This window comes from Cricetulus griseus, chromosome 2, assembly GCF_003668045.3.
Source record: "Cricetulus griseus strain 17A/GY chromosome 2, alternate assembly CriGri-PICRH-1.0, whole genome shotgun sequence".
Taxonomy (NCBI): Eukaryota; Metazoa; Chordata; class Mammalia; order Rodentia; family Cricetidae; genus Cricetulus; species Cricetulus griseus.
Window position 1 is genome coordinate 148685970 of NC_048595.1, and position 13340 is coordinate 148699309.

Sequence of the window (13340 nt, forward strand, 5' to 3'; positions counted from 1 at the left end):
GTCTTGCTAGAGTGGAGTTAAAATAGCAGTCACACATCTTAGATACCACTGAAGTAACATTACGTCGAATGTACCACTTGTTCTGATAGCATTTTGAAGTGTTCTAGCTTTAGCTTCATATGTTGAGTTATGGAGTTTGCATTGTATCCTATAGAAATGGTTATGAAATAAATACTATTAATTTTGACATATAATAAAGTAAACATCTGTGGGGCTCGGTGTCACAGATTTTGTCAACTTGATATAAAACCTAGACATAACTGGTTAGTTTTGGTCAACTTGCTACAAACTAGAGTCATGTAGGAAGAAGGAATCTCAACTGAGCAACTGTTTCCACCAGATTAGGCTATAGAGCATTTTCATTGTTAGTGATTGATGTGGGATGACCCAGATCACTGCTGGGGGTGCTACCCCTGGGCATATGGTCATGGGCAAGCTGAACAAGCTATGGGAAGTAAGCATTCTTTCATGATCTTGGCTCCCCTGAATGATGGACTGTATTTTGGAAGTGTAAGCTGAAATACCACATGCTCACACAAGGTAGCTTTGGTCAGTGACTTATGACAGCAACATATATTAAATTAGGACACATAGAAAGAAGGACTCTCAACTGAGGAATTGTCTCTATTAGATTGGCCTTTGTGCATGTCTGTGAAACAGTTTTTTGATGAAAACTTGATACAGGAGGGCCCAACCTACTGCAGATGAGACCATGCTGAGGCACATGGGCCTACAATGTATAAGAATGTAGCTGTGCAAGCCACGTAGAGCAAGCAATTAAGAAGCATCCCCTCCTCCCTGGTCTCAGCTTCAGTATTGCCTCAGGGTTCATGCCTTGAGCTTCTGACTTGGCTTCCCTAGATGACAGACTATAACCTATAAACTGAGGTAAATGTTCTCTTCCCTTCATTACCTTTAGTCATGGTATTTTTTTTTCATAGCAACAGCAAAACAAGTTAGAACACCGTACAATGAAGGAAAAGGAAGCTGTTTTATTAGATGGAGAAGGAGGAGAAAGGTACAGACAAAACTCCTCCAGGAGAAATGAAGTGTGACTTAGAGAAGAAACAAGTAATATTCACAGTCTCAACAATGGCTAAGAAAGAATTTGTGTGATGTCTTCAATAAGATGTTGCTGTTTTCCTACAAGAATCTAATGGACCAATGGCACGAGAATGGGAGTAAGTGACACGACAATTTTCAAGGAACTCAAAATGTCCTTTCACTTTCTAACGAGCCAACAGGGATAAATGGAGTACGCTGTTAGAATTAGGGGCATGATTTTGACAGCAGCCAACATATAGCTGCCTCTTCAGAATCCGGATTCCATTTGGCATTTGCCCTACCCAACCCAGGTGGGCAGGATGCGCATGTGACTGTGGGCTGTGGGCATTTGATTTAGGAAAGATGCTTTTGTAAATCATTCTGAATCATTAAAACTTCAGTAAATGCATTTGAATGGAAAACTTACCCAATGAATCTGGAATTCGCTCCTCTGGAGAATGAAATGGTTGCAGTGTGTCTTCTGCCCTTTCCATCAGATTGTCTCCTTGAAGCCTAAATGATTAAAAATCATCATTGGAAACTGCAACATGGCTAAGTCTTCAAAGTAAACATAAACTTTTACTAAATCCATCATAATCCCAGGTTGTCACTTTTCTAGCCTTAAATTAAAAGTCTTCTGTCTGGTTGTGTATATACAGTATGATTACACTAGGCCGGTTGTTGTCAACCTTTGGGTTGTGACTACTTTCACAGGGTCACATATCCGATATTTACACTGTGATTAAAAACAGTAGCAAAATTTCAGTTATGAAGTAGCAGTGAAATAGTTTTATGGTTGGGGGTCACTACAACTTGAAGAACTGTAATAAAGGGTTAGAGCATTAGAAAGGTTGAGAATCTCTGTGCTGGACTCTAGGGTCTAGAGCTAATCTCCTTTACATTTTAGCCTGAGCAGAGAAATATTTATGGCAAAAGTTTTTACTAAACCACAAAATCAGGTTAAAAAGAAGGGAAATAAATATGATGCCTTGTGTTCAGATGACTTCAGGTTTCTGGACTCATGGGAGAGTTTTTATGATTGCACAGAGGTTTTCCTACACCTGCCCCCTTGCCACACACACACTTCTCCAAATCAACTATCGTGAGCAGAAAGGCCAGGGGTTGGTCACATTTGTCATGAGTGGGAGGGATGATCCTATTGTGCACAACAGCCCCAGGGCTGGCAAAGGCACTAAGGAACCCCCGCCCCCAGTGGAGGAAGATGGTGTAGGTCCTTTATAGACAGGTATCTCTCAGCTGATGAAACCTCATGTCTACACAGAGCAGTGATCCCTGGCAATATCAAATGCAACTCTGTGTTTATGGAACAGTCCCAAACTGCATTCTCAGAACAAGATGTGTATCAGCAATATGTCCCAGAATTCTCCCCTAAATAAGCACAGTTCTGTAAATGTTGAAGGAGACTATGAAGCAGCCCTGAGACAAGAGGTTTCGACCAATGTCTTCACATTTATTGTTCACAGAGCAAATGCTTTCCTAAGGAAATAGTAGCAAATGCATGGCATTTAGCATTCAGTTTGGTTAAAAAAATAAAACTATAATTCATAACTATACTGGTATTGAATGTTTAAATTCTCAGTAATGCCTTTCTTTTTTATACCGTGGTGGAATCACACAATAAGTTGTTCTCTTTATCATTTGTAAAGTTATAAATATTTATAAATTATGCTTATCTTCTTACAGTGTTGGTTATTGTGCATTTCTCTATATGGGATATATCACATTGCTGCATATCTATTACAGTTGTGTGATAACATGTACTGCATATTAGCCTTTTATATATGAAAACATGTTTATTATATTATATAAGTTAACTAGGATGGCCCTTTAGGTTTTCCTTTGATCCTTGCAACATATGGCTCCTCAATGAATGCCTAGGTTTGATCCCTGGGACCAAAAGGAGAGAACTTACTTCTTGCAAGTTATCCTCTGGCATGTGAAAATCCACACCCACAAATAATGAATAATGATGTAAGAAAATTAAAGACTTGCCAAGGAGAATTTTCCTTATAACACATTTTCATCACCTATGTGGGCATTTTATACCTCAATAAATTTTACCTCAAAAAATTAGTGCTTTAACGTAATTAATGAGCTATAGTTTCCCTCAAATCTTCCTCACTACTTTCCCCCTTTTCAATTTATGTAAACAAATTAGGAAAAATTTTAGAAAAAATATTTTGATAACCCATAATATCGCATATTGATTTTTGAGCCTTTTTCCCATGACTACTCTATAAAATTTTTAAGGATAAAGTGTAAAGGCATATTGCATATTTAAATGTGTAAATAATATTTGTTAGTAAAAATTCACAAGGGGCTAGAGAGACACCTCTGTGGTTAAGAGTGTTTACTGCTCTTGCAGAGGACCCAGGTTTGGGTTCTGAGAACACACATTGGGGACTGACAAATGCCTGTAACTATATATCCAGGGAATCCTGCAAACAATCTGTGATTGTGACATCACACACACACACACACACACACACACACACACACACACACAAATAAAAAATTAAAATTCACCTTTAAAAATATTCACAAATATTTTGACATGTGTGTATAATTAACAGTAGGATAAAATGTAAAAGGTAACTAAATTACCAACAAGGATGAAAAGAATTAAGACACAAAATCTATGCCTAGTTTGTGTGCCATCCCATGTGTATCAGCCTGCAATCCCAGCACACGGGGTGCAGAGGCAGAGGATGCCCAGTTCAATTCCAGGCTGGTAAAAATCGTGAGAAATTGAAAAAGAAATGAAAATAAATAAAAACCATTTATTGCTGTTAATTTTTTTTATTCATCTGATGAGTCAGTAGAGGCAAATGTTTACTTAAGATTTATTATTTTGATCTGTGATGAGCCAGATGTTGCAAGGATCAAAGGAAAATCTAATTGTCCTTGATTTCATAGTCCTTGGTCTAACTGAGTTGAACAGACAAAATGCAGTGAATAAATCCCATCAAACTGGGAGTCCTTGAAGCTGACTCATCTTTGTCCAAGCAGTGCCCTCCAGATGCCTGAGAATTCTGTTCACCATCATTTGGCACCTTTCCCCTGGGGAGTGATATGCTTGACTGCTCTGCCAATATTCCCCGGGCTGAAATCCACACAGCCCTACTGTTGTCAGAGGTTGGTAGCTGCTACACAAACAAGGTTTGTGTGGGCAAATCCGGGAAATACCACCTTTAAAACCTTAATTTTTTTTTATTTTACTGTTTACCACAAGACTTTTCCAAGCCTTTCCTATTTGCTTTCTAAACCACTCTTTCGTATTAAACAAATTTCTTTATATGTTTAACCCCTGTACAGGGTGCCTCCACTCTCCCTTGCCACACTGAAGCTCTTCTGCTGGCGAGTGAGGTGGAGTTCAATTGTAGAGCATGTGCTTAGCATGAACATGAAGAGGAAAGCATTATTCCTACATTGGAAGCTGCCTGACCCCTCAACCTCAGGCCATGCAGGATTGTGTGGACAAACGTTTCTGCTCTCTGCTAATAAGCGTCTTCTGAAGGATTTGAGTGTTTACTGAGTATTTGAGTTGGTGAATATGTGATCATCTCATAGTCCTTGACTTAGTCAGATCTGAAGATCTCTTATTTGCTTCTTCACCCCTAAACCAGTGGCAGGACTCTCACTGTCACTTGGTGTTGGAATTTCTGAATCTGTGTTTCTCGGAAATACTTCTGTCCTTTATGCTTTGTCATGATGCCATTCCTGTTAACACATTTTTTTTCCTGGAATGATTTTAGTTGTATGTCCCAGTTCCCTCTCTTCCTTGTTAGGTATTCAGTCTTTCCTTTCTTTCCTCCTCAGTTAGAATTCATGTGCCCTCAGTTCCCTCTTGTGCAGTCCTTCCATTGCTGCCACTAAGACTCCAGCCCCATGCTAGTCTGTCGTACAGTGCTTGTGTGAAACTAAACACCACTTGTAATGTACTGGAGAGGACAAAGTGATAGTCCCCAACTCTAAAGTTAGGCTTCTTGTTGTCTCCTCCATTTTTTTCAGGGACTTTCCAAAAATAACAACTCTCCTGCATCACTCAGAAAAAAAAAGATTTCATCTGAAATAAAAACCTTTAATTCTTTCTCACTCACAAGTTCCACAATTATCTTCATTATTTGTTTTCCAACTCACAGAGGAGGAATCCATGGATAGGGCTGGTGATGGAGATCCACTGTCTCATGTTTCTCTTGTTCTTCAATTTGTTTTATCAATATCCATCTGTCCTTATTATTCATTCTGTAAATTTCCACTATCATTTCTCATCAGATATGAGCAAGCTTACTTCTCTTTCAGCCATAGACTCTCTCTCTCTCTCTCTCTCTCTCTCTCTCTCTCTCTCTCTCACACACACACACACACACACACACACACACACACACACACACACACACACACAATGCTCTCACATTGTCTAACATGTTGCTGTTGTTTTTCTTACGTATTGTACTTGGAGCCAAGCTCTTAAAATACTCAATGCCTTTACTTTCACAGTTTCCATTCAACCTGCTTTAGTTTGGTCTGTGCCCCAACCACCCTGGGATAATTGCTCACACTAGAACTTCTTCACAAGCTATGAACAATGGAATCTCAGCAGAAGCATCCTTACTATCAGCATTTTCAGTGGATCCATAGACAGGTTTTAGGGGACTCACAATAAATTACAATGAAGAAAATGAAGAGTTTTAAGTGTTTGTGACCTCTTTCCCTGGAAAGAGAGAGAGAGACTATAATTTTAGCTTGTTTCTCAAAATAATCTTTGACTCAAAAGGGTTTAAGAGCTCCCATTTGTGTTGGATTCTTGTCTCCCGAAAGATGAGTTACAGTTTCCTCAGCAAGTTATGTGAGTCCTCACTTGGACAAACCCTACTTGTGTCTGCAAATTCATCTTCTTGGCTATTCTCCTGAGAGTTTATAATCTATAAGCCCCAAACTGCTTTCACTTTTTCAAAGATATTTTGTTGTGAACCCTCAGCCACTGTGTTGTTCTCTCTGGCAGCATCCTACCTCCTCCTTTGCCATGTCACTTATTTCTCATTTTTCATTCTGGTTTCTCCCCTTTTCAAAGGCTTTCTTCTGGAAGTCTCAGCATCTGTGTAAACCCTTACCACAGCTCTACTTCATTGTGTCCCGGCTCTTTATTTATAAGTCTGTGTTTTAGTTCTGGAAAAGATTTTGTCCCTAAAACCTACCTTAACTGAGTTTGGGTTAACTGAGTTTGGTACATTACAGGCTCTAAGAGGATTTCTAAGATATTTTTCAGTGATTATTTCTGTTTGGAAGTAAAGTAAGATGTGATCCAGATGACAGATAAGAATTCTCTACAGACTACTTATTCATAAGGATATATCCTTTGGGAAATCCTAAATATCATCCTGTCTGTATCTTGAGTTAAGCATTTCTTTGCCTGCCCCACCTAGATGCATGGATGAGATGGAGGCTACTGTGTAAGGGCTTGTGTACTCCAGGGACTAGGGAAGAAGGACATGGGTATGTAACCTAGGAACATAGCCATGTGATGATAGATTCATCCCACATAGAGTTCTGAGGAATCCAATGAGATGTGACTACTTGAAGATGAAAGGGCAAAGCATTGGTTGACAGACCAATCAGTGGTGACACTTGGGCACTGGCTTTTCTTAAGCCATGATTCTCACATACTCAAATATTGACTGATTGCTGTTTGTTATCCCTGAATAAGAAAAATGATGTAACGGGACCAAGTTAAGTGAAATGTTGAACTTTGCTCCTATACAAATCCAGTTATTTCCCTTTAAAACACCTCTACAAGCACAATATACAGCAAACCAATAGCCAACATCAAACTAAATGGAGAGAAACTCAAAGTGTTTCCTCTAAAATCAGGAACAAGACAAGGCTGTCCACTCTCTCCATATCTCTTCAATATTGTACTTGAAGTTCTGGCTATAGCAATAAGACAAGAAAAGGGGATCAAAGGGATACAAATTGGAAAGGATGAAGTCAAACTTTCACTATTTGCAGACGACATGATAGTCTACATTAGTGACCCGAAAAACTCTACCAGGGAACTCCTACGGCTGATAAACACCTTCAGCAAGGTAGCAGGATACAAAATTAACTCAAAAAAATCAGTAGCCCTACTATATACAGATGATAAATCCAATGAGAAAGAAATCAGGGAAACATCACCTTTCACAATATCCACAAGCAACATAAAATATCTTGGGGTAACACTAACCAAAAAAGTGAAAGACCTGTACAATAAGAACTTTGAGACTTTAAAGAAAGAAATTAAAGAAGATACCAGAAAATGGAAAGATCTCCCATGCTCTTGGATAGGTAGAATTAATATAGTAAAAATGGCAATCCTGCCAAAAGCAATCTACAGATTCAATGAAATCCCCATCAAAATCCCAATACAGTTTTTCACAGACATTGAAAGAACAATACTCAACTTTATATGGAAAAATAAAAAAACCCAGGATGGCCAAAACAACTCTTTACAATAAAGGATCTTCTGGAGGCATCACCATCCCTGACTTCAAGCTCTACCATAGAGCCATAGTTCTGAAAACAGCTTGGTATTGGCACAAGAATAGACAGATAGACAATGAAATCGAATTGAAAACCTGATATTGACCCACGCACCTACAAATACTTTAATTTTTACAAAGGGGCTAAATCTATACAATGGAAAAAAGATAGCATCTTCAACAAATGGTGCTGGTACAATTGGATTCGGACATGCAGAAAATTGCAGATAGATCCATACCTGTCACCATGCACAAAACTTAAGTGCAAATGGATCAAAGATCTCACCATAAATCCAGCCACACTGAATCTTCTAGAAGAGAAAGTGGGAATTACCCTTGAACAAATTGGCACAGGAGACTGCTTCCTGAACATTATGCCAGTAGCACAGACATTGAGGTCTGCAATTAATAAATGGGACCTGCTGAAACTGAGAAGTTTCTGCAAGGCAAAGGAAACAGACAGTAGGACAAAACGACCACCCACAGAATGGAAAAGATCTTCTCCGATCCCACATCTGACAGAGGACTGATTTCCAAAATATATAAGGAGCTCAAGAAGCTAACCACCAAAACACCAAACAATGAAATTAAAAGTGGGGTGCAGAACTAAATAGAGAATTCTCAACAGAGGAATCTGAAATGGCTGAAAGACACTTAAGAAAGTGCTCAAAATCCTTGGCCATCAGAGAAATGCAACTCAAAACAACTCTGAGATACCACCTCACACCTGTCAGAATGGCTAAAATCAAAAATACCAATGACAATCTATGCTGGAGAGAATGTGGAGAAAAAGGAACACTCCTCCATTGCTGGTGGGAGTGCGAACTTGTAAGACCACTCTGGAAATCAGTATGGCGGTTGCTCAGAAAAATGGGAATCAGTCTACCTCAAGATCCAGCCATTCCTCTCTTGGGTATATACCCAAATAGTGCATGTTCATACAACAAGGACATATGTTCAACCATGTTCATAGCAGCATTGTTTGTAATAGCCAGAACCTGGAAGCAACCTAGATGCCCCTCAACTGAAGAATGGATTGAGAAAATGTGGTACATTTATACAATGGAGTACTACTCAACAGAAAAAAGCAATGGAATCTTGAAATTCGCAGGCAAATGAGGGAACTAGAAGAAACCATCCTGAGTGAGGTAACCCAGTCACAAAAAGACAAACATGGTATGTACTCACTCATATATGAATTTTAGACATAGAGCAAAGGATTACCAGCCTATAATCCTCTTCACCAAAGAAACTAGGAAACATGAAGGACTCTAAGGGATAAATGGTCCCCAGGAATGGAAGTGGCATGAACTCCTGAACTAATTGGGAGCATGAGGGCAGGGGGGAGGGAGCTGCTACAATAAGAGCAAGAGAAGAGGAATAGAGGAGAGGAAATGGAGAGGCAGAAATATTGAGTTGGGGGAAGAATAGAGGAGAGAGAGCAGGATGAGAGATACCATATCAGAGGGAGCCACTATAGGTCCGAGAAGAGATCTGGAACCAGGGAGATCTCCAGAGACCTACAAGGATGACACGATCTGACAATCCAGGCAATGGTGGAGAGGATAACCTAAAAGCCCTTCCCCTAAAATGAGATTGATGACTTCTCTTTATGCCATCCTAGAGCCCTCATCCAGTGGCTGATGGAAGCAGAGACAGACATTCACAGTTATACACTGAGCTGAAATCGGGACTTTAGTTGAAAAGAGGGAGGAATGAAGAGCGAAGGGGTCTGTACCAGGTTGGAGAAACCCACAGGAACAATTGGCCTGAACAAGGGAGAGCACATCGACCCCAGATGCTGTCAGGGAGGCCAGTACAAGACTGATCCAGACCCCTGATCATGGATGGCAATAAGGAGGCCTCTGTACTCCAGGAAGTCTCTGGTGGTGGATTAGTATTTTTCCCTGGTGCAAGAAGGGACTTTGAGAGCCCATCCCATGTGAAAGGTTACACTCTGGCCCTGGACACATGGGGAAGGGCCCAGGACCAGCACAGGAAGATTTGGTGGACTTTGCAGAGCCCCTGTTGAGGGCCCTACCCTGCCTGGGGAGTGGTGGGTGGATGGGTGGGGGGTAGGCTGGGGGTGGGGGAGGAGGGATGGGGGTGAGGGGAGGGAGAGGGAGAAGGGGCTTACATGTGAAACAAGCTTGTTCCCTAACTAGAACTAATAAATAAATAAATAAATAAATAAATAAATAAATAAATAAATAACACCTCAAAAAGAGGTAAGACAAAGAGGATAACAATGTCTATAAATATATTTGTTTAAAACGGATTAATGAGCCAATGAGATCCAGCTAAGTAGAAGAAGTTGTGATATAAATACTAAAAACAAAACAAAGCAAAACAAAACAAACAAAAAACAGTATCCTAAATTTTGTAGGATGCTTACTGACACAGTCTTAACAATGACAGATGTATCTACAGGAATTATTGTGCCTGTCACTATATAATATATATATATATATATATATATATATATATAAAATTAACAAAGATCTATTACAGAAATATAGTGAGAAATTATACATATCTTGCAAAATATAGACACATGGAAGAGGGATTGGTCAAGAAAAGTACAGAACTCTTTCAGGAAATTGGTTGTGATAGCGTGATTATGTGTTGGCTGGAATTCACTATTTCACTATTGAAAACAGAGAAGGAACATTCAAGTTCCCATCCAAAAGAATCAATTACAGAACAGGACTAACTATCCTGAGTAGGGAGTTTGAAGAGTGTAAGCAGTGAGGGAATAGGGAAGGTAATTTGTAGGATTTAGTTTGTTCCTTTTTAAAAGCCCCAAAGATTCAATAAACTATTATATTTTTAAATGTTTTTCTTAAATTTTTTCTATTGTCTATGCATGTAGTTCAGTTATAGAGTGCCTGTCAAGCATGCATAGTACCCTGGTTTTTGTAACCTAAGGACAAACAAAATCCCTGGCATCATTGATCCAGTTAAACCATGGCATGGGCAATGGAACATTCAAACAGGCCAAGTATTGTTCTTAAAGTTATACTAGAAGACTTATCAGGTCTGTATAGATAAACAATCACCTTTCTGCACAGATTCCTCAATTTGTCTGAATACTTTCTATAAAAAAGCAGTATCTAACTTAAGGGTAGATATTCATTGAATTCATCATTGGTACTGAATAATTAAACTTCTGGTGCATGCAGGAACTCATAACAATACACCGAGTAAGCTTTAACAGAGAAATACTAAGAGTAAAATGATAGACAGAAATCAGAATAAGGTTCAAAAAAGAGAACAGAGAGTGTAAGAATACCACACCATCTGATAGCTTCAGTGAGAGCAAGGATGGCAGACCTGGATTGAGTCCAAACCAAAGAAGAGTTGAACTCAATGTAGAAGAAAGCTCTACAGTCTGATAAGCCTAATGTGATAAAGTCATAACAACAATAACAACAACAAAAATGTGATACTCAACATTGTACTGCTGAAATACATGAGCTTATCTGGAAATCTTGAACAGTAATCCAGAAACAGAAGAGCAAAGAGTGGTTGAGGGGTTCTGTGGATATTTGGTAGCACAGAAGCTGGAGACAGAGGAAAAAGCAACTGGAATTCCAATACTTGTGGAGATTAGATTAGAATAACCAGAAATGAAGAGTAGACAAGGAAGAAATCTGGTTCATATAAAAGAAAGGAAAAGTTAAGCCAGTATGGAGGAGGAGTATAAACTTCATACAGAGTGAACAGCTAGGACTGATCTCAAATGTATTTGAACTAAAACATGAACTGGCAGAAGATTCTAGACCCCTGGAAAAATGGTGCTAAAGTATGAAGAAATTAATTGTACATTCAAGTATCTTCAAGCCAATGACTTTTTAGTCAGATGGGGAATAGTATGAAAATGATTGTGTGTTGTCGCACACAGAGAGAGAGAGAGATCTGGGGTTAAATCAGGTTGGACAAGCTACAATTTCATGTGCTAAAGATATTTGATGATGAAAAAACACATCTTCTTCACTAAAAAATAGAAGACACCAGGGAGCTTTAGAGTAGGTTGACATTATTAGATATGTACATTTGCTGTGATGCTGAAAGATGAACATAAAAGTTATGTTCATCCTGAAGAGGATGGTAGACCTGTCTCTGTGACTGTAACAATGATGTAGGTGGGCTGATTCTAGATATGACTTGGAGTTTTAATGGTATGTCCGATAAACGGTATGTCTATGTGGAGTTTGAAAGAAGGGAGGGACCTGCTATCAGTTGGGGTGAGGGCTGAGTAACTTAACTAATACTCTGTCCACTGCCTCAGATAAGAAAATTAAGAGCACTCTGATGGAGATTTAGCAGAATATAGTTTGGGACATGACAATATTAATATATATTTTATATCTGTAGGTAGAAGTATAGAGAGACAATTACACCCATATGAAGACATTGAACAATGTTTGAAGCTGTGGGGAGGGGTTCTTCTGAGTTACAAAATCTTACCCCCCAAAGATCAGGATGTGAAATACTATTTAATTCAGTTACTTTGAATAGTATGTTTTTTCTCTTCCATTGAAAAACTAATGGCATCCCTGAAAAATAGCAATTAAATCAGGGGAATCAAATTAGCAGTTTGAGTTTTAAAAAACGATTTTGAACCACTTTCTTTGAAGGGGAAGGAAATCACTTCTCTCCCTCAAGAAGGCTGGTCTAGATTCCCAGAGCCACATTCATGACAGTGATCATTGGGTTACTTTTATTCTCTTTCAGAATGTTAATTTGTCATTGTGGGATTCCAGTATATTTCTCCAGGTTTTGTTTTTGAAGGAAATCTTAAGAACTTACTGCCCTTCATTCAGTGTTTGTGCTTTAAGATATATCAACACTACCATCTACAGCAAAACAAAGACAAAGGCCCTCTGAGATCCTTTAATGGCTTGATTCTATTCTCCATCCCAGACCTGTAATCTGCCGTGATCTGTGTGTATTCATGTTTACCCACTGACATCACAGGTTTTCTAAAGTTAGAGCCCAGACCCTGTGTTCTCCACACAACACCCAAATTTACAAGAAAGTTTTTATTTGTGGCTCTCAGAGTAACTATCAGATATTTTATCCTGAATTTTGATTGTCTCTTTCCTACCCTACACAAAATAAATTCTCACCGCTGTCCTAGGAAGTGTCAACACATCTTAATTCCTCAGAAATGACTTAGATGTTCCTTTCCCCACTGATTTTCCAAACCTGCTTCTCCATTTTTCAGCTTTTCTTCATCTACTCCAGTTCCACCTATTTGCTGGCTATCTGTTTGCACTAGCTTTGGCCTTTTGGCAAAGTCCCTCAGATCCTCTCCCCTAGACATGGATCTGCCTCAGCATCTCCATCACAAAGAAATAAACCCCAACAGTGCTTTGTTTCCCTTTCCTACTCTAGGGCTTAAAAATCTCCCTCCTAGCATTCATCTGTGGATGCTTAGGGCCTCATTCTCACTATTGATAGTACAAGCAGACAGTAATTGCTTCTAGACAAAGCTCCTTCCCTAGGAGGAGAGCAAGCAAAGTAATAGTTCCATTTACCCTAGAGATTTTATTAAGTTCTGCTTCTAAAACCCACAAGAAGCCCTGAGCATTAATCTCTAAACATAATGATTGATGATGAGGTCCAGATAAAGTCCATGTCCCTTCCTCCTGTTTCTGTCTTAGAGTCCTATCTCTTGAAAGTGAGATACGAGCCTGTAAACTCCTTGTAACTCTCCAGTCAAATTTATGGTTCCCAGAGATATGTAGG

The 13340-nt window shown here is 39.1% G+C and overlaps 1 protein-coding gene across 4 annotated transcripts in view; it reads right to left on the minus strand.

Annotated features, from left to right (window-relative positions):
* Positions 1-13340, minus strand: part of CUNH8orf34 (chromosome unknown C8orf34 homolog) — a 392051-nt gene that overhangs the window by 90742 nt on the left and 287969 nt on the right. For all 4 annotated transcript variants that reach the window (XM_035440010.1, XM_035440008.1, XM_035440009.1 and 1 more), the window contains exon 9: positions 1472-1557. In XM_035440010.1, coding sequence (XP_035295901.1) covers positions 1472-1557 — 86 coding nt within the window. The remainder of the gene's footprint in view (positions 1-1471; positions 1558-13340) is intronic.